At 34.4% G+C, this 21,519-nt stretch overlaps 1 protein-coding gene across 5 annotated transcripts in view; it reads left to right on the plus strand.

Annotated features, from left to right (window-relative positions):
* Positions 1-21,519, plus strand: part of PSPC1 (paraspeckle component 1) — a 59,610-nt gene that overhangs the window by 27,941 nt on the left and 10,150 nt on the right. For 3 of the 5 annotated variants that reach the window (XR_013339499.1, XR_013339500.1, XM_077781477.1), the window contains exon 8: positions 3,594-3,763. The exons of 1 other annotated variant lie outside the window; for it this stretch is intronic. Coding sequence is in view for 2 of the 4 variants with exons in the window: in XM_077781477.1 (XP_077637603.1) it covers positions 3,594-3,763 (170 nt within the window). In the remaining 2 variants the exon portion in view is untranslated. Of the gene's footprint in view, positions 1-3,593; positions 3,764-6,869; positions 12,557-21,519 lie in introns of those variants that run through there. One more of the 5 variants, XM_021539945.2, reaches the window with a different exon arrangement.

Here is a 21,519-nt window from a genome sequence, read left to right on the forward strand (position 1 = left end):
TTAAAATACTGTCACTGCGAAAATCTATTACTGTGTAATCTACTACTAAAAACTAGTACCGTGTAATAGAAAAGTATAATAATTAGTGCTTGCTCCATGTATGCAAACTGGAACAGTTTGGAATTTACTTACCCAGAATATCTGCTTTTAAACAAGACTGAAACTTGAAATATTTCTTCAAAACCACCAAATCTAACTAAACTGTGTGAACTGTTAATCTATTGGAAGCTTCCTAATGGTAATTTAAAATAAATTTAGGTGGTAATTAAAAGAAAAGTAATAAAACTATTTTCCCATATATTTTAAAATTGAAAGTGCATACAAAACTCAGTAATTTCACTTGAACTTTTGAGTAATGTAAATTTATAGAGTAAGAAATCTACTTCAGATTTTGAAACACATTATTCACAATTTCCTTGCATTTATTGAGACACATTTGTAGCTGAAAAATAGAAATAGGCTTGTGCTTTCAGGGATGATGAAAATTATTTACAAATAATTCTGAAGAAGGACACCGTTAAATTATCTATAGCTATTAAGCTGAAGCATAAATTGAGGCTTAATTTCCTTATTTTATAGTTGTACTTCTGCATATGATTTCATCATACTTGAAAATTACATTTAATTAGAAGACTTAGTAAATATTGATACTGTGTCAGTTGTCCAGATCCACAAAATACACTTTCTACATGGAGATTTAAAATGTTTATTTACTGCAGTTCTTAGTAGTGTTGTTACTGGTCTTGCTAAGTTTTATGTTACAACTTGATTTTAAACTTAATACTTTTAGAATACATTGTATCATCCCCAAAAAAAAAAAAGTTATAGTAACACTGAACTGCTACTTTATCCATAGCAAATAAGTGTAGCATTTATTTCTGCAGAGGCTGGATTTTACATTCACTCGTTACAGAGATTTGGGGTTTTTTTCTAGTGTATTAAGTCCATTAGTACAACCAAAATAATTGACCCCAGAACCTTACAGTAGACCTTTAAATAGTAGAATTTTAGTTGTTGACAGTAGCATCCTTTCTTAATATTTCTGTTGGAATTGTAACCTTATTTTTAACTTAACCTGTGCTATTAGTGACTTTTTATAAGGTGGGACAGAAGGAGCTGTCCAATTTCCAATAACTGAAATACCTGAATGATAATTTTCTTAGAAAGCAGAGTACCTCTGTGACGGATTTAATAAGTGCTGACATGTGCAGAACTGCTCATTTTTACAGCTTTCTGTGACAAGCAAGTTCTGAGAGACGTATGTATACCTCATCAGAGCATTTAATTGGATCTTTAGTGCTATGTTCAGATTATAAGCTTAAATATGGAAAAAAAGGGGCTTTTTTGGGGAACTGTCTCAGCATTCATGAAGATTATTGACTTTATTGTTTCTGCATTTCAGACATTTAGAGTGGACTTTTTCAGCCCTTCAGTTTGCAGAAAAGGACTTTTTTTTAGTGTCTGCATTGTAGCATGAACACTAATGACTACTTTCCATCTGTTGCTGAACACAGTCCTGTAAATGAATTCCTCACATCAGTGCCCAACCAAAAAGAAAGGACAATCAAGTGGTTAGCTCTCAAGGTCTGCTTTAGAGATAGGAGGATTTTGGAAGACCTCTGAGTTACAGCTAATCTATTATAGTGGCCTTTTGCTGAAAGTATGCAGGGCCCCTCTTTCTCCTTGCATTATACTCTGTAGTTTTGCTCCTTTCAAATCTGACTCTGCCTGAAACAGGATCAGAATTCTAGAGGTTTGATAGTATGAGTTGCTGTCTGCCACCCTGGTTATCATTTGTATGATATGGAGCATGAGACTTTATGGAAGTTGACAGGGAGCCAGTGAGTACCTGGCTCAGTTTAATTAGGCTGATAAGCAAACCAATAGCAAGTAATTAAGCATTTAGTTAATGACGCTACTACATGCACTAAAGTGCTCTTACCATCATGATAGTCCTGCAGAGTGCCTCTAGACTCTGAGAATAAAGGTTTCTCCTTATATTGGCAGTTTAGACTTCTTTTCCAACTGAATGGGTGACAGTAAAAAGCTGTTTTAGACATATGCTACTTTAATTTTCTTGAATTGTAGCCCAGTCTTCTACCTGGTACATGAGCTGACAATGTGTATGGATTGGTAAGAAGCATCCAACATGAGTGTACCTTTGTTTTGACTTAATGTTATAGGGAGAGGTCTAGGAGTTCCTTTTTTACTAAGCTCAAAGACTTCTTTTCAAAATTACAGAATTTCTGTCACTTGTAGTAAACCTGTTTAGCACTTCTTATGTGCTGCTATGTAGCATGCATTGTTTTTTGCTGAGTTTGTGATTGGCCTAATGTATATATGATCAAAACCAAGTCTTCAATTTTAGCAACAATGTCTTGAATGCCATGGTTTCACTGGTTGCTGTGACATGGTGTTCTCGAGGCAAATAATTGAGATGTAATTGTGCATGCCTGCAGATAGTCTCACAGTACTGTATCTGTGCGAAGTGGGCTCCTTTGAATGATGTGCATTTATATATTCATTATTAAAAAAGTGCAGTTGTGGTGAGAAGTGAGAGGGTTTATCTTTAAAATATGAACAACAGGCTTATTAGTCTAGCAACATGTCAGATTTCTTTATATTATGAAAGTATATACTTAAAGTGTACACTAAATGTCGAAGGTATTCTTTCTTCCATTATCAAAATTTGGATGAATACTTTTCGCTGAAGAGGATGGATTTTTGTGGGGAATGGGAGGAATGCATCACCACCAGCCTTGAAGTTGATATTTCTTAATAGTAAGGTGTGGGGTAGATAATCAGACTGTTTTCTCAAAGCAACACACAAAACTACTATGAGGGCATTTTTACCTATGTGTTCAGTACATTATTGAGTACTGATGCAGAGTGATGCTTCTTAGTGTAATATTACAACTAAATTATCTACTCAGAATATGTTTTCAGGATTTTCTTTTACCTCTTTTGTTCAGACATTTGGAGCAGATTGTTGTGTCATTTCTAGTTCTAACAAAACCACTTAGTTTTCTTGTACTTATACCATAAGAAATTACAACTAAATGCAAGATTTTATTTATTCCATATTGCAAATAATTTATTATGAAGTTGAGTACCATCTCTGTTATTGCTGTTAGACTGTAGACTAATCTACTGTACACTATATCAATTAACATATTACTGGTAGAAGACTTCTTGCAAATGTACATTTTATCTGTTATGATCCCTAAAGGGCCAAGTTGTCTTACAGCTGCCAATATCTGTAAAATCACTTGAGATTTTTGCAAATTTGTGGTGTGCATACTCTATATAGATGCAATATGAAGATTTTCATTCCTGCACAGAAACTCTACAGTGATATTTAGCTGTAAAGACTGGGATTTTCAATTACATGAGGCAAATTGTGTAATGCAGAATGATAGAGATTATTTAAAATCTGTTTAAAAGCAGATGATTGAGATAAATGTACAGTCTCAAAGAACATTTTTTCAAGTATTTGAAGTCTTGTACATTTGGCTTTTTAAATATTGTAAATTGTTTGTTTGTTCTTGTAAAATTAAGATAGGACAGCTCTAAGTATAGATTGTTTTGCATAGATGCGTTTAGCCCAGCACCTGCTGGTAACCAAGGCCCTCCTCCAATGATGGGTATGAATATGAACAACAGAGGAACTTTACCTGGCCCTGCAATGGGTCCTGGTCCTTCCATGGGACCAGAAGGAGCTGCAAATATGGGAACACCAATGATGCCAGATAATGGAACAGTGGTAATGTATCACAAATTTAATTCTTTTAAATAGCTGTCATGTCTCATGGCCCATTTTTCTTACCAAAGGTATTTTCACGCTGAGTAAGTATGTGTTCCATGTTTTGGATCTGTTAAAAGTAATTGATAAAACAAACCTTTTCATGCAAATAATTTGCAACCCAAAAGAGAAATTTTTTTTGATATTACTGTGAAAATCCTACATCCCTTAGGAATGAAAATCTCTAAATTTAGACTTTTGCTGTTATTTTCTTTAGTAAAACTAAATCCTCTGATTTAGCTTGTTGGGGTTTTTGATGAACAGTTAAATGTTGGAAGATGCAAAGTGTGAAGATATCTTTGTGTAAACAAATTAATTTTTAAAAGCAACTTTAGTGTTCTTTGTATTTCTTTTCTAACACTGTTAAACGCATGAGATTGACAGTAATTGTGCCACTTAGAAAATCAGTAGCCAACAGTTATTGGTAACTGTTATATCAATACAGGAAAGATAATACTGCCCAGTTGCCACGGTCATAGGGGAATGTCTTTTATGTCTGGGATTTTTAATCAAGAGCAAATAGGCCATTGGGATGCAGTTAAAGCATTAGCCATTCTTGCTTTGTTCTCATAGCCAGTCACATTTCCTAGCTGTAATGTCTTATGTAGAGAAACAACTATATAATTTGAAATCTGACTTTTATATATTTTTTCAGTACTCCTCTGTTACTAGGTTAGTGGTGGTGTTGATATAAAGGAATATATAGTCTTAACAGTTATTCTGTTACAGTTTTATTAGAACACAGAAGCATTTTGTAGCTGTGTTTTTTTAGATAGACCTTCTCACCAGTATCTGTGATTGAGCCATCTGTATAATGAAGTTAAAACAAAATCCTTTGTTCCATAGAAGAAAAGGAGGTTTCAGTTTTGCACAAAATGCACTGTGGGTCTGGTCTTTACCAGGTAAAAAGGAGAGGTCTTATTTCACATCACAGGAGCCAGCTTATTTTATCAGTTGTGTCATTTTTCACAAAGTGGGGAGGATGCTATTTACAAAATACTGAATTGGGAAATTTTTGCTGGAGACCACTGTATTACTGGTCACCTTGAGAACCTTGTCTTGTGATTATATAGACACTGAAAAAAAGGTGTGTGGAAAAGAATGTGGTATCATAAATCACAGTATCTAACTTAAACTGTTGTTTTTCTACAAAAAGTCATTCCAGGTATGGAAATGTAGGAAATATACTGACACTTCAAAATGCATGTTTAAAAAAAAAAAAAATCTTTTTCCTTTCATTTTCTTATGCATGCTTCTGAAAGACAAATTAGATTTTAGTTTTTTCTTCGTTTTGGTCTTTGAAGGTTTTTAACTTGGGAGGTCAGGCCCCTACAGAAAGGCATAGCTTTATTGTATCATTGCTGTTGTTAGAAAGATACTTAGAGATCCTTTGAAGGCTATCTACTAGAACACTGTAGCAGTTTTTTTTCCACTGAGGGAAATTAAGAATATGCTTTATAAATTACGAATTTAAAAATTTAATGTTTTTAATTGGATCTTCTTCTGAAGTCTTGAAGAGAAAGTTATATCAATCTCCCTTTTGTTTCACTGAAGTATTTTGAAACCTGGATTGTCTTTGAACATAACATTTTAAAGGTAGCTTCCCCCCCTTACTAATGTAGGTAGTTAATTACAGCAGTTTTCTTGATAGCTGGAAAGAGGGGTCCTTATTGGAAAGAGGACTTGACTTTTTGTCCAAAAGTCTAATGGTAAAAGGGGTCAGGAGTATGTGGTAACTTAGTTGCTGAAATTCATATCCATTGCTAACATGCTGGCATGCATTAAGATAAATTTAAAACAGTTTTTACCCAGTGCTACAGATTTAAAGGTGCTTTAGCTCAGTAATAGATCTTTATGCAGCTGTTGAAGTAACCTTTTTCATATACAGTGTTGCACTTGAAATAATGCACATATGTACAGCCATGATCTACATGATCTAGGTTGCATGTACTTCTATCTATATAGATAAAATGCTGGGGTTTTTGTTATCTATACATACATATGTACATATATATATATATATATATATATATATATACATGAATTAGCAGACTCCAGAGCTGCTGAGCTCTACTACTATTACTAGAGTTAAACTTTCAGAAGAATTCTTTCTGATTCAGGCATAAGTGCTGGTCTTAAATGTCCTTATTGAACTCTGAATACCTGGGGATTTGATGTAGATCTCTGTACAGAAGGAATTTCTTCTGAAAGCATAACTGTCCTTAACTGGTGAATGATGAGTTATGAGTTACGCATCTGACTGTACCATGTTTATGCCTTTAATGGTTTATATGGAGTTTAAATTTCTCCATGTGGGGTTCTGCTTTTAAACAGTTGCATAAATACTGAACTGTAAGTGCTCAGATGGATTTTTTTTTCTTAGAAATTAAGCAAATAAATCTGTATAAAGATATATACCTTTATTAATAAGAACTAAGACAAGTAAGTATGGAATACTGTTTTGTTTGGACAGAATTTCAGAATTTTAAAAGCCTTAACTAAAAATCTCTTAAGTCCTTGAAAGTATTTCAAAGATCTCTTAAGTCATACAGAAGGCTAACTGCAGGTAGTGTGGACTTGAAATATCCATAGGCATGTGAGTATAAAAGTCTTAAGGCTATTAAAACAATAAATGCTGTTTCTAGAAATAAAAAGCTCCTCCCATCCTAGTTTGACAATGTTTCTCTAATTTATTTAAGGGAGAAGCATTGTAGTTGGTATGTAAGGTACAATAGGGCTCAGATATAAAACTGTTTGCTGTCTCCTCTGTTACATAGAGAATATGTATTGCTTCAGATGTACCTGTAAGGATGAAGTTAAGGATGAAGTTACATTCAGCACCAGAGTCGGTGCTGTATTGTTTTTAATTTACTTTACAAAGTTGGAGCATTACATTAGTACGCTTTAATTTCCAGCTCTTTTTCCGTAATAACTAATTGAATTGCTCCTTTCTTCCTTCTATGTGTGATCCTGATTCTGCTGGACTATCTGCTGAACTCCATGACAACATCACTTGTGGTTTTTGTTGTAACTCACATTTGGCATGTTCCAAATGGACTTGTGCTAGCATAATGAGAGATTCCCTCAAGGAGGCCCATCCCAGATGGGTTCACCTCTGGTTAGTAGAACGGGCTCTGAAACTCCTCAGCCGCCAATGAGTGGTGTAGGTGCCGTGAGTGGTGGACCTGGTGGCTTTGGTAGAGGAAATCCAGGGGGCAACTTTGAAGGACCTAACAAGCGTCGCAGATACTAAATCTTAATTCATTCCTTACTGTTTTAGAAATTCCAGTACAAGTATACAGTGATATGCCTTTATAATTTTAGCTGTTATCTGGAAACGGTTCTATTGTTATTGTAGTCTTTAAAACAGTTTCTTTTGTAAAACTTTTTTTGTATTCAGTCATAGGCTTTGTAGCATAGAGCAGAAATGATGCGGATCATTACGTAAGGCAATGTGTTTGTGACTCTAGCAAAATGCAATGTGTGACTATGCTGTAAAACGTGCGGTTATCTGATTACAATAAAACAAAAATCACTGGAAAGGATTTTGGGAATGTTATTACTAATACTGAGTAAGAATAATTTTATGCTTAATTATAAGTGGCATCATTTTCATTTTTATGTAGTTTCTACTATGTTTCAAGAAAGTTCCACTCTTAATAGTGTTTAGCTGAACTGCATGGTGCAGTACATACTGTGAAAAACTTAAAATACAACTGCTTTTATTTTGACTTTCAAAGAGCGTAAATTTTTATACAAAGTGTTCTCCAAGATGCTGTGTCCTTGCATCTCAATCCACCATTGCAAACTTAGTCACAGTAGGCTTATCAACAGAGATTATCTGTCAGACAAATTGTTAGAAAATTTAACTTGGGGAGGGAAAAAACCAACTTGGGAAAGGAATCTCTGTGTATGCTATATTCATAACAGTATGAGTGAATTTACCTAAACCATATTTATGGAGGAAGAAAATTGGTTGCAACATCTTTGTGTTCTGCTGATGGTTAAAGTATCTCCCACTGCAAGGAAGGAGACATTTCTGCCTGCTGGTCGAAAGCTTTCCTCTGTGTTTGCACATCATTATTAATAAGTATACATTTTCCCTAGTGGTTGGTTTGAATAAAAACATGTCTGTTATCAATGTGTAACTGTTTAATTAGGAAACAAATACATGTTTTCCAGTGGAAATAAGTGTTCACTTGTAGTTGAATAATATGTATTTAGAAGGATTGCACATGAGTATTCTTCAAAAAGGTTTTACAGAACAATGAATTTGGAAAATGCCCATTTACAGCACAACTCAGGGTAAATTTGCTGATTGAGTTTTAAGATAAAACTGGTAGTAAAGCTATTAGGAAGCTTATTATGATTTTGTTTTGTCAGTCTTGGAAGATGATGGAAAAGACCTATTGGTTCTATTCCTGTAATGACAAATAAGTAGGGATATTGGTTGGTTACAATTACTCTTTTTCCTGTGCAAAATAGTTGTAAAATAGTGCTGTTCTTCTTTATCAGTTCACATATATTTTCAGATGTAGCTATAAATTTTATCTGTATGAATTGTGATGCTATATTGGTTAAAAACTGATTTGAAATAACCTGGTGCCCTAATAACATCCAGATGGTATATACATAGTTCAGCATGGGATGAAAGCAGCAGTGAGGATTTGTGTGTTACTTGTTAAATGTGGCGGTGATTGGCCTGGTGGATTGAATTTTGAGCAAATGGTTAACAAGAAAAGTGCAATATTGCTGGCATTTTGGAAATACTCTGTTACTTAAATTGCCTGTGTTAAGATACTGTTTTCATACAATTCAGGAGTTACCTTAGTGTATCTAAGTATGTAGGTCCTCACTTGTGACATCTCTACCTGCTAAGCATTTTCCTTTAGGTTGTCTTTAATGTTGCCATTTTTTGCTTGACTTAATACATGCCACATTTTGTAATACAATATTGAGTTACCTTTAGTCTGGAATACTCTTTCCCCTTGGTATATGTATCACATTATAGCACTCATTCTTAAAGTAACCATCAACCGAACTGAAAATTGTTTTCCTTTACACACTGGTCCTAAACCTCAAGATTTGGGAAAATTACTTTTTTTTTCACTGCTATAAACTAGTGTTTGCATATGGCAACTAGTTAAGCTCTCTGCTCTAGTGTCCTTTATGGAGCTGAAAATGCAGTTTACATTGGTATCTAGTAAGGTATCCAAATATGAGGTTACTTTTTTCTAATATTTTCTGCCTTTGTACATGACTTTTTTTAGGGGATTGAGGAAGTATTCGGTGTGAATTGGTAGTTCTCAACTGTAAAGCTGTACAGGGAACATGTTTTAAATACAAATTAAATTAGATTCAAAAGATTGGTTCGTCTTCTTCAAAGGAATAGGCTGTGTTGTTCAGGCCTTTTAGGTAGCTCCTGTATTTGTTTAGCTATGTAAACCCTCTTCCTTGTAGTGTCTGAGTATGTTTCAGAAGAACATTACATATACTGAATCTACAGAAGTAATTCATACTTTCCATGCCAGCTTCATGCTATTTTAAGTGCATATTTGTTTCACTGTATTTTTGGTAGCAAGTGGAGGTATGCGTGTATTTGAAAGTTATTGTAGATTTTATTTAACATTGGTGATTGTCATTCCACAGTTTTGACCTACCCTTCCTGTAATCCTCTGACTTGGATGGCTCTGCTGCATAGTAGCAGTGGATTTGTCAGCTGTCCATACTGCAGAAAATAATCTATTTTTAAATGTCCATGAACCAAGTCCTAACAAATACTGAAGTGTATTTTTGGGCAGATTTTAAGGAGTTAATGAAGTATGCCTTTTGTAGCTGATGACATGCTGCTAAGTTCAGCTTTTAAAAGTTTTCTTTGGGCTTCTTGGCTTAACTCTAAAGGCAGTGCTTCTCATTCTGCCAAATGTGGTAGTAACTGATCTAGCTATACAATAAATGCCTAATTTTGTTAAAAAAGGAATAGTCCCAAATTGTTTCTCAAAAATGTGTAGATGTGGCCAACCAGTGTTTGCTTGAAGGTTCTGCCCTTCTGCTAAAGTGATTAATTTTTCTTGATCCTCATCTGGTGAAGCAGTTTATAATTTTTACTGTGTACACATGTACTCAAATTTTTAACTACATTTGCACTATTTGACTGGAAAGCACAGTGAAGTCCTGACACTCTGCTATATGCTATGCTGAAACAAGTAGGCTTGGAATATATGTGAATCTGCCTACTACAATGCACTTACTTTTGTAATGTACTTACTGAGCTTTTACATTATTCTGGAAGTTTCATATTCCTAAAATATCTAATTTTCCTGTGAGATGCAATTTTGGTATTTAAGGATAACAAAGCTTTAGTACTCCATTTAAGTTCTTACCAATTTGCTCATTAGATAAAGCACGTTGACATCTTGGGAATCTTCATGGCGATTCTAATATACTTTACTGTATTTATTTCCTAAGAAAATTGTGAACTACTGTGGATTACCTAGAAAGAAGATTCCTGGTGTGCAGTTGTTTTATTTGTTCTCCACATTTTTTATGCAGTTGTACATAAAGATATAATAAACTGGAGATTCTTACTAGAACAAAATTTAAAAGAGATGTCAAGAACACAGTATGAACTAAATACTTAATTTTAAGCATAAACCAGTAGGATTTTATAATACGCATTCTTTGAGGAGCATTTGATATAAAGTATGCTGCCACATTCACCAAATTAATTTCCCTTTTTTCCACTCTTTATTTCAGATATACAATAGTTTGTAATTACAAATACTTTGAAAGGTACTAAACACAAACACAGTGACATTTATGAACTGTGTCTTGCTAAACAGTTGTAATCTACCTTGAGATAACTTGGGTCAAAAATGCTGAAACAACCAATCTAAAAGTAGATTCTCCAATGAAAACCAAAACCCAGTAGGCCTTTTTGGAGGGATAAAATATGCTTGGAGGTGAGATGTTCAGCAATTAATTAACTGATATGCTCTGGTGGCATGAAGTTCATTTTAGTTAATGTTGCAGAAACAAATTTTTTGTATACTTCCTAATTTATCTATTTTTATAAGAAGTTGGATCATAATTTTCCCTTCCTAAGTCAAACTTAAGTGTAATTGAACTACTAAAATAGCACAGAATGCAGGATAGCAACTAGAGCCAGTTTATGTTGGACCACAGATGTGAAGGCATTCTAAATCTCATTCCCAAGACTTGAAGTGTTGCATATCCATGGAGAGTTTTAGTCTGCATGTAGCATCTTTTGTTAGCTTGTGCTTGTGGCCAGGAATGGGGGACTTCAGAGAACGCATACTTCCAATGCAATCTTAATTGTCTTCTCAGGAGCCCTCAAATTATTAATGTAATAATAATAATTATTAACATAAATAACAGCACTGTGCTGTTATTAAGGTGCTTATCTTGGAGTTTGTTGCTTTCCATGGGCTGTTAACTCACTCCTACCATGAGGGAATATAAGTCCAAACTTTCCTGACTCATCAGTGGTAAGGAGGGAATAAGTGTGGCCTATGAGATGCAAATCCAGTACTTTAGATTATTGGCTACTCAGTGCTAGTTTGGTGGCAAATGTTGAACTGTAGTAACCTGAAAGCATTTGCTTTCTTAAAAATTCACTTACTGAAATTTAAGAACTTAGTAACAATAAAAGGATTGACTAAAAATTTTGACTACCTAATGTCAAATATATTTTTTCCCATTGGATTGTTTTTATGTTACCTTTTGTTACATTTCCAGATATACTGTAAAGTAGTTTTATCAATCTCAATAGTTTAGTGTGTTTTGTTGATAGTTTTGAGTGCCTTCCCAAAAAGTATTTTAAAAATCACAGTTGTAGGCATTTCAGGTGTGTTTTCACAGTAATCCATGAAATACTGAAGCTAGTTATAAAATTGTCTAAAATGTTACTTGTAGAATAAATAAACTGAACACGACATTTTCATGAAAACAGTACTTTTGTGGTTTTAAATGCATGGGAACAAACCCTCAATGTGTTAATTTTCAGTGGAATAGATTTTTATAGGTCTTTTCCATCTTGAACTTCCTTAAGATACTATGAAAGTTAATATAATTGAAATTTGGAGGCATCCTTATTAATGATCTTAGCCTCACTTTTAAAAGCAGTGAGAGACGTTTCTTCTATTTGGAACAGCAGCCCTTTTTTCCTAGTTAAAGGAGCTATTCAGAAAACCATTCAGAGATAAGCACAACAGACTTACAGGTAAAACTATTAAAAAGACCCTCTGCTCTAATGTAATGATTATTATACACACAAATCACATTGAAAGAAAAAAAGCAACTTTGTTAATGTGGGTAAAAGCTCCAGTGATTTATATGTTGTCCCTTGAGTGTAGAATAAAATACTCATAATAACAGGTATGAGATTCAAAAGGAATTGGATTGTGTTATTACATACACATGTGGATAAGGTTTTTCTGTTTGTTTAGGTAAATTATTTGTCTAGAGCTTCAATTGTATCTAGATTTACTAGTGTGCTTTTATGTCTCAATTTCTGTAGAGTAAAGCATAGCTGTATAATTTGATTGATTTTACATGCTAATTGTATGCGGGACATTAAGTGCTTGACTTGAAAGAATTGCAGTGAGAATGAAGATACTGTTCTTGACTTTAAGTAAAAACTTCATAGATCCTTGAACAGGAATAAGTGTGGAGGGTCCTGTATGTAAATTGAACGAAAAAATGGGAGAGAGGGAATAAAGTAATGTAATAAAAGTGAGAAAAGTGTGGTTTAATTTTATATCTACAGCAGATTCACAAATATAACTTAGTCTTGTTCTACATGAAAGCCACAAACTAACTAATTTTTAATAGAAGAGGTGGAAATACCAGTTACCTTCATGTCTGGGATTTTTTGAACTAAATTTAGTTTTGTGCAGATGGCCAAGGAATAGCAGAAAAACTGAAATGAATTAATCTTCTAAAAATATTTTTAAATTCTTGGGTTGTAGGGTGGGATCACTGCAGTTGGATATATCTCTTCTGTGTTGTGTTTTTTGAAGTTGATGTGTTGGACTTCATTTTTGTGGCTGAATACAGCAACTGTATACAGCGTACACACACCATGTAAGTATGTAACAGCTGATTTTAAGGTTGCTAGCCTCTCATCAAACCAGTGAGAATCCAGTCTTAAACCTGAGTGCATCATAGACAGAGAAGCACCAAACAGAAGAACATGGTAAAGGAAAATGAAATCGCACATATCCATTAGTAGTACTGGGATGGGATTAAGGTATTTCCATTAATTTTTTGCCTTAATTCACTGTAATCAATTTTTTGGTGTGTGACAGGGAAACTAATTTTATTATCAGTTAAAATAAGAAAGAAAAAGATCCCCAACAAAACACCTCTCCCAAAGAAATCCCCAAACCCTAAATAACTCAGTGTACAACCCAACCCCAAGCAAAATGTGTTTTCTCACCCTAAGTGAAAAGGTATACTTAAGCAAGGTGGAAGAGAAGATAAATCTAAAAATATGTAAAAACCAAAAGGGTTTACTGTAATTATTTTTGCATCTGTTAGCTCTTGATGTTCTGGTAATTTTAAAGTATTGCTTTAAAAAAAAAAAAAGTTCAATTACTGTTCATTATTTGTTATAAAAGGATTTATTCTACTAAATTTATTTATTGTTAGTAAGCTTTCAATATGTCTATATAGTGTAAAATTGCATGAAAGAACACTGCATAAACCAGCTATTGCAATACTGTAGAACACAGTCTTTGAACTGCTAGCTGAAATCTTCCAGGCTGCTTACAAATGTTTTAAATATTTATATGCTAATGGGAATTTGAAATATTTGTGTGTATATTTAAAATAATCCAGTACATGCCTTACTGCAGATACAAATAGCCTTTTGCCCTCCTTGCTGCTTGGTCCTGCTTCCTCTGTGTCCCCAGGCAGTGAGCAGGAGACCCAGGTAAAGGCAGGTAAAGGAGACTGAGAATTATTGATTCTGCTCATTTCAGTGTGGAAGGAAAGAAGAGCAAGAAGGGGCAGTAGAACAAGACTCTTCATAGCTGTGCATACCTGCAAAAGGTAGTTTAATAAGTGTTCTCATTAAGTGACTTTGGAAGAAATACATAGCTAGAACAAAAGGGTAAGAAGCGTGTTGAGGGCTTTAGATGTCTGAATAACGTGGTTATGGTTTACATTCTTGGTGATAGCTGGGCCACGAGGGCAAGTATTTCAAGCAGAAGAAAAAAATATCCACTAAAATGTTGAGCCAATTTTATGTGAGCTTGATCTGTCTGTTCACTTTCTAGAGTTACCAAGAAGGTTACATGCAAGCCAGTAAAAAAATGGAAAATAGTGTTCTTCGTGATTTCTCCAGGAGAGATGATATACACAGTTGCTTTAAAAGGAAGCAAGACTATTCACATGTACTTTTTGTTGGAAGAAAATATATAAACTGCCATTACAAAGATGGGAAATATTGTCTTTTAAAATGCTAACATTCTTCATTCTTTGATATGATAGTGCTGTGTTGTTCCATATATTATGTTCTGCTTTTAAGGGAGAGAGCATGTGAAAGGTAAGCCACAGCTGCAGTTTTAATCAACTTCAACTAAAAAGCTTTTCCCAGATGACACACCTGTAATAATGAAATAGTAGTTCACCTTCAGTTTTGTTTCAGTGTGGAACATTGTGTTTCTAGAACTTACCATTTTACCAGTTCCACATCTGACATTTTCAGAACCAGAGCTGTGTCAAATCACACAAATAAAATTTTTGCCTTAGTGTATAAAGAGTGCGATTACTGCAATTCAAAAACTGAATGTTCAAGAGTTTTGAAAGAAAATTTATGGAAGAATTGTCATCTATTGAATTGCTGGTTTAAAAGTGAAAATTGTCAACTTTGCAGCAGGGATGGCTGTACTTCTAAAATTATTTTAGGCTATGTGTCAGTTTATTATTGAAATGTTATACTTTTTGTAGTTTTTGTAATACCACTTAATGCATGTATGACATTTTTCTTGTATCACACTCGTGTAGTTTCATATATTATTCACACTGATGAATACAACTGTCTGTAGATGGGGGATACCAGAGCATTTGTTTAGTATTATGTAACTTGTTTAGGAGGTTTTTCGTTGATAAGCTTGTTTTCTGTCTTGTGTTTACTCTGGATGTTATGAGCAAAATACACTTTTTCTACGTTATGTGGGGGAAAAGTAGCAAATAATGAAAAAGTAGTTATTAGGAAAGTAAATGGAAGTCCTGGATGCTTCTTGGTGTTTCTAAAATGACACCTGACTCAGGAGAATAAAATCACTTGGTATACTTTCTACATGATTATTCTAGACTTTTTCCTGCTTACAGCACGCTTAAGGATCATTATTCAAGGTTATAAACAAAATGTTTAATTTCTGTCTGGTTTTAATCCTAAGCATGTTTACAAGACAGTAAATTAAACACAAAGGTCTTGATGCTTACTCTGAATAGTACTCTTTAACTCCCCAAGTTGTATTAAACAAAAATAATTTGAGTTTCATAGTTTTTAAATACGGAATTAGCCAGTCCCCTGGGGGTGTGGTGGAGTGGAAGAAGCACAGATTTGTGGAGAAATCATACTCTTGTTTTCAGCTGCATTATGTTTGTGGGCATGCATTTTTTACTTTTTACACAGGGCCCATTTGTTGCAAATATGTAAAAAGATATATCATCAATCGTATTTCATCCAGTTATTAGTTCATTGCTACATTGTAAAAATAGAATTGCTTACTTCAGGCACATTCACTTTACTGGAGATCATGGCACGTAGTATAAATATCAGAAATAGGGTAATTCAGGTGTTGGTAGCAGCTGATGATATGTTGTTGTGCCTTTAAGCCTGGTTGGATAAAAGCTGATACATATTGAGCATAACAATGTCTTAAAACTTGGTGCCCAGAACTGTGATGCTGCACTAGCATTTCTGCCTTATTGCTGTGGTAATCACAGAAATACTCACAGATTTGAAAGTGTTCCATCCAGATATATGGAGGAGGGTAAAGGATTGACTATTCTATGTTGCTTGGTTTTGAGGTCTTGTGTATTGTAGAATTTTTTTATATGATTGCTCAAAAATCTGTTTTTTTAAAAACTGTCTTGTATATTTAAAACTGTTCAATGTGAAGGAAGCCAAATGGTGTATCTTTAAAGAATGTGGGAAAATTACTTTACTAGAGGTCTTAATTGAGCTCTAAATAATTTACTGATTTGACACTGATGATTTGGTGTCTTAACTCGAACCTTACACTACATTTATATAGAAAATTTTGCAAGCTTCTGCCAAGTTTTAGAAGTAATGTACGATGTACTGACGGTAGGACTGGGCCAAATCATTCATATTTGACGCTTGTTACTGGCCTGCTCTGGTTTTCCTAATCAATTCATTTTAGCATTTTGTTTCCTTTTCTGTACTCTAGGTTTTCTTTTGTTGTAAAAGGCTTTCACGTTTTCCTCATGATGTGGAAGATATGAGCTGTATGAAACTTTATTTGGGGGTTCTAACACTAAACTTGATGGAAGTGGTTTAAAGCAACGGAAAGATGTCAGATGCACAGTAAAAACTACTTATTTCTATGATTTGATAAGCTGTTACATACCCCTTCATATGTGTTTTGTTAGTGTGTATCATGTATGTATTCTTAACCTTGTTGTGCCTTTAAAATGGATTTATATCTCTTTCTAAGGGGGGCAAAAATTTTTGTTCTGGATTAATTTAATTTCATTGTTTCTCCTTTGTGTAGTTAAGCAATAATGAAGTGACAGAATGTACATGAGAACTTAATAGGTAGTTACTCTTCCTGAACTCACAGATGTGTGCAAATACTAATACAAAAAAGTAAAAGTAGATAAGTGCTCATCATGGATTTACAGATGAGGGAGATACTAAAATGTGGTTTTACCTTATCTTTGACTTTGCAGCTTTTTAATAATTTGGGAAGTACCATAGAATTAAAACCCCCAAATACAATTCTTATAAACCTCATCTAAAATTCTTAAATGTTGTTTCACAATTCTGCTATAAACAAAACTAGTTCAGTGTAAACATTCAAATAAAATACACGCTTTAATGGAACAAGTAATTCTGAAAGCCTGTGTCTTATTAAGATAAGAAGAGTGGGAGGTTAGGTGTATTTTCTTGTATCTTTACTTTTTGATTAATGTTAAAGGAATAGAGGTGAAATAAATGAGATGCATAGAAAGGCTAAATATACAGGACACAATTTCCTGGGAAAAGACTGAAGTTCAAATATGTGTAAATTAAGTACCAGTGCTTCCAGTAGAGGACTTCTGTCACAAGTTTAGAGAGCTCCTCCGTAGAAACAAGGGATGCCAAATCTGGTCCTGCTCTTATGGCAGGAAAATGTCATCTTTGCCTTGATTGTGACAAAGCAAGGATTATCACGATTTAAATTTATGAAGTACATAGTTATCTTGCCACAGTGATGAATTTGAATGGCTGAAGAGTCAGCATCTTAGGTAAGTTTGTCTGATGAGCTGGTATATGCACAGCTGCACGATTGTAACAGCCTTCCCAGGACTTGGAATGTGGTAGTGCCTTTGGTTGTTTCAGCAGTTTCTTCATGTGCCTCAGTTAATGAAGCACTTTTGGTTTTTTGGTCATTCAAAGAACAATTTGGTTGCACAGATGCTTTTCAAAGTCATATTTTCTGCTTAGAAAATTCTCTTGGGTATTGACAGCCAGCGCAGTTGTGGGTTGAGAGTGGTGCTGTCATGGGGTGCTTAAACCAGCATTTGCTCCTATCAGCTGCAGTTGGCTTAGTTTATACCTGTTTGGTCATTACAGTGCACTTCCAAATATTATTTTTCATTAATGAAAGTTGTGTTCTCAATGAGGTATTGATCTGAGCAAGTTTGAGTAGAGACTTAAGAAAATATAAACTTACATTTGTAAGAAATTACAGAGTTACATTTGTATTGTCAGTGAGACAAATTCCTTTAATAATTCCAGGTGTGTTACAGGAAATTTTGTATCTTGGATGGTTCTGATTCCCTACGTTTGTAATAAAGGTACTTGAATTTTGTTCTACCTCTCTTTTCTGAGGTTCATTTTTAAACTGTTTGGACATTTATTTTAGCTTTCACATTATGATGTAAACTAGAGTCCTTCAAACTTTATGCATAAATATACCCTGTCAGGGCATACTCATCAGTCAGGTGTTGATCAGATGCAAGATTTTGCAGAGTCCAAAAACTAAGTGTCTAAGTTGTTAAATAAGATGAAAGTAAAGTTATGAGAAGACCAGAACAAGATTGAGCAGAATAGGAGAGCAAACTGCTCTGAAGGTGGTCTGTAAAAAGCAGTGTGAAAGAATCTGGTGACAAGTACATGTTCTGTTAATTGTTCAAAGAAATTGATGCATTAGGATATAGAACTTCAGTTTGAAATGCAGACTTCTTTGGAGAAGCGGCTGCTTGCTTAAGTGGAGTTTCTTTTTCAATACATTGCAAGTAATGTTTGTAGTGTATTAGAATGGATGTTTTTTACTTGTGTGCATCAAAAGTCACAATCAAGTAACTGAAGTAAGAGCTTTTATGTTTTAGTCTGTGTAACCATTTTATCATTAATGTGTTGATATTTACAAACTTGGCACCTGAGATAATTTTGATGGCTTATTTTTAAATCAGTATTTTTAATGTGAGAATTATAGTGCAAGCTGGCATCTTGAAATCTGAACAAGCTATGATGAAAAACAGTACCAACAATCAGTCTCTTTGATTAGAAATATTTAGTTTTGAATATGATGCCAAGTTACTGTCTTTGTATATTAGATGATATCAAAAGGGAGTTCCTCACTTCTCACATTGTGCTATTGGCCTAGTCCTGTGCAAAGGAGTGTCATCATTGAGGCCTTTGCTCTCAGTTTAAGAAAATGGTAATCAACTGGAGTGACTATATGGGGGGTATATGGTGGAATGGTTAATACTATTCCTAACACTCACTAAGATGCCTGATCTGTTATTCAGACTTGAAATTATTTCTAGTACAGTGCTTTTCAGTCCACTTTGCCACATGTTAGTAGGTGTTCACCTTGCTTTACATATGACAGCTGAGCTTAAAGCTTTTCTAAAATGTTTGATATTTTAGAATATTAACTTAGAAAGCTATTTCACTTTGGGTAGGAAGAATAGCTTTATCTTGCAGATAACAGTGACTTCTACTAAAATTAGGAATGCTGTACATAAAATTTACTGCATTATATGGTACGATAAAGCTGAAATAAATCTTGATAGTGCGGCATCAGCAATATGTCCAGTTGTGCAAGGACAGGACAAAGAGCTGAGTTTGAGTCCCAGCTTACCAGACCAGACAGTACAAGAGCAGCAAATAGAGAAATAGTTCCTTTATTCAACATTGCTTTGTGGGCTTTTTCAGAAACAGGTAAGTCTATGTCAGTATACCAATAAGGGGTAGAACGTTTGCAGGATACTCTGCAGTTTATAATGCTGTTTGTTGTCTTTGTCTTGAAATACAGATTCCATTTCCTGTGTATTTCAAATCTAATGAAGATTTTCTGTTTTCTACCAAATACGATTTTATTATGGTGGAAGCTGGAAGCTGGTGTTCTGCACTTGTTATATAGTAATTTGAGATGGAAGTTGTCACCTGGTAGAGTTAATACAGGAAGGAAATTACTTGATTGCACAAAGACTCAGAAATCTTTTGACAGGACCAGAGGAAACGGGTACGTGCAGAAACACAGGGGGTTACTTCTGAGCATCAGGAAACATTTTTTCTGTGAGGGGTGACCAAGGACTGGCACAGGCTGCCCAGAGAGGTTGTGGAGTCTCCATTCGTGGTGATGTCACGAGCCATCTGCATGTGGTCCTGGGCACTGGATCTAGGTGGCCCTGTCTGAGCTGAGGAGTTGGACCAGATGATCTCTAGAGATCCCTTCTGACATTAACATGTCCATGATTCTGTCATCTAAGAAAACTTTGGATTTATTAAACTTTACATGAATGAATTAACAGTTAAACCTATTACATGCTTAGGTATTTGGATCTTTCCTTAATAGGTTTCATTTCAATGTAGATGTATGAGCTGGGTAGTATTGTTAAATTTTACATTTTCAAATTAAGCATGTCAAGACGAAAGCTCTTGGAGTGAATGAGTTGTTGTTAATGAAGACTGTGTGACCATGTCTTGCCCTGCCCTTCCCCCAGCACAGTCTTACTGCTTCAGAGATTTTAGCCCCACAAAGATAATCAGTTCTGCTGTCATTATTTTGGAAGAGGAGGTTAGGACACTGGCCTAACTTGGCACCTGCTGCAAAATGACAGGTAAGGAGCCTTACAGGAGGGAATGGGGAGCATTGTGTGAAGTTCTGTAAAGCAGAATTGCAAATACTTCAGAAGCTGTGTTTTAGTGAGTTTCACAATTCCTTTGGAATGCTGGTTTTGTTTTGTTTTGTTTAATTAGAGAAAATTGGACTGTGAACAGTATAGGAAGTTTTGTGTGAAACTAGATTCCCTCTTAGATTTTTGAAGATACAAAATGTCCTCAAAATAGTGAGGTCATCACTTATATATAAGAATTTTTCTGTAAAACAAAGCTTATGCTGATTTTCTATAGTGTTAAAACTAAGATATGAGAAAACTGTCTCTTAGGCTTTGCATATGCACATTTTTGCTACTTAAAAACAATTTGAAATTATTTTGAAATAAAAAATGAGTCTTAATAGAAGTATGCCTATTTGAACATCCCTAACATCTTAGTGGTTCTCTTAACTCCTTGTATAAGCGTATATTTGTTTGCATTGTGTGTAGCACAATGGTATCCTGACTTCTGTTAAAGTAGTAGAGCTATACTGATCCTACTTAACTCTGTGCTAGCTATGCTAGTTTAACGATATCTAGTTTACAGCAGACTTTTCTAAATCTGTGTCTGCAATAAGTGACCTCCGAGTTTCCAGAACCTGGCAGAACTATCTTGTGAAATTTTAACTGTAGCTTCCTCTGCTAAGTGCAGTATTTTCAGATGCTTTTCATCTGTCAGGTGTCTTAAATTTTCTTTGTGAAGTCACATCTATACATCATTATTTCTAGGAGAACGAGATGATGAGGGTTAAAGGTTATTCTCTTCTTCCTTAAACAATTTGTACTTTTTAGCTGTTCATGATAAAGTATCACAAAATGCTCAGAACTTCACACCTTTGTAACCTGTCACATGAGTTCTGAATGGAGAAAATAACACTGTTACTTGGACATTTTTCCAAGTTGCTCAGCATGAACACAGTCATTGAAAGTAAAAATCTGAACATTGAAAGATATTTCTGCTGCTTCAATAACTACGTTTTTTAATGGGAGTGTCATAGAGGGGAGCGGGCTGTATTAAAAAATACAGGATTTAGTTGTTTCATACAGATTATTGTAATGACTTGGACTACTTTCTCAAAACGCACAGAATTTTGCAAAAATATAATTTGTGTATATATATTTGTATAAAAAACATTTTGATGCTATTGTGTCTTGCATCTAGGAATGTAATGACTTGCAAATGACCAATTTTTATTAATTTTACAAAGTGCTTACAAATTTTAGTATCTTTGAATTCAGATCTTGCTGAAGCTGTACAGATGAGAACTTTTGTGTCTTCTGTTTAAATACTTTCAGACATGTTCATCATTCCCTAAATACTGAAGAAATAATCTAATTTCTGTATGGTG

Source organism: Lonchura striata, chromosome 2, assembly GCF_046129695.1.
Source record: "Lonchura striata isolate bLonStr1 chromosome 2, bLonStr1.mat, whole genome shotgun sequence".
Taxonomy (NCBI): Eukaryota; Metazoa; Chordata; class Aves; order Passeriformes; family Estrildidae; genus Lonchura; species Lonchura striata.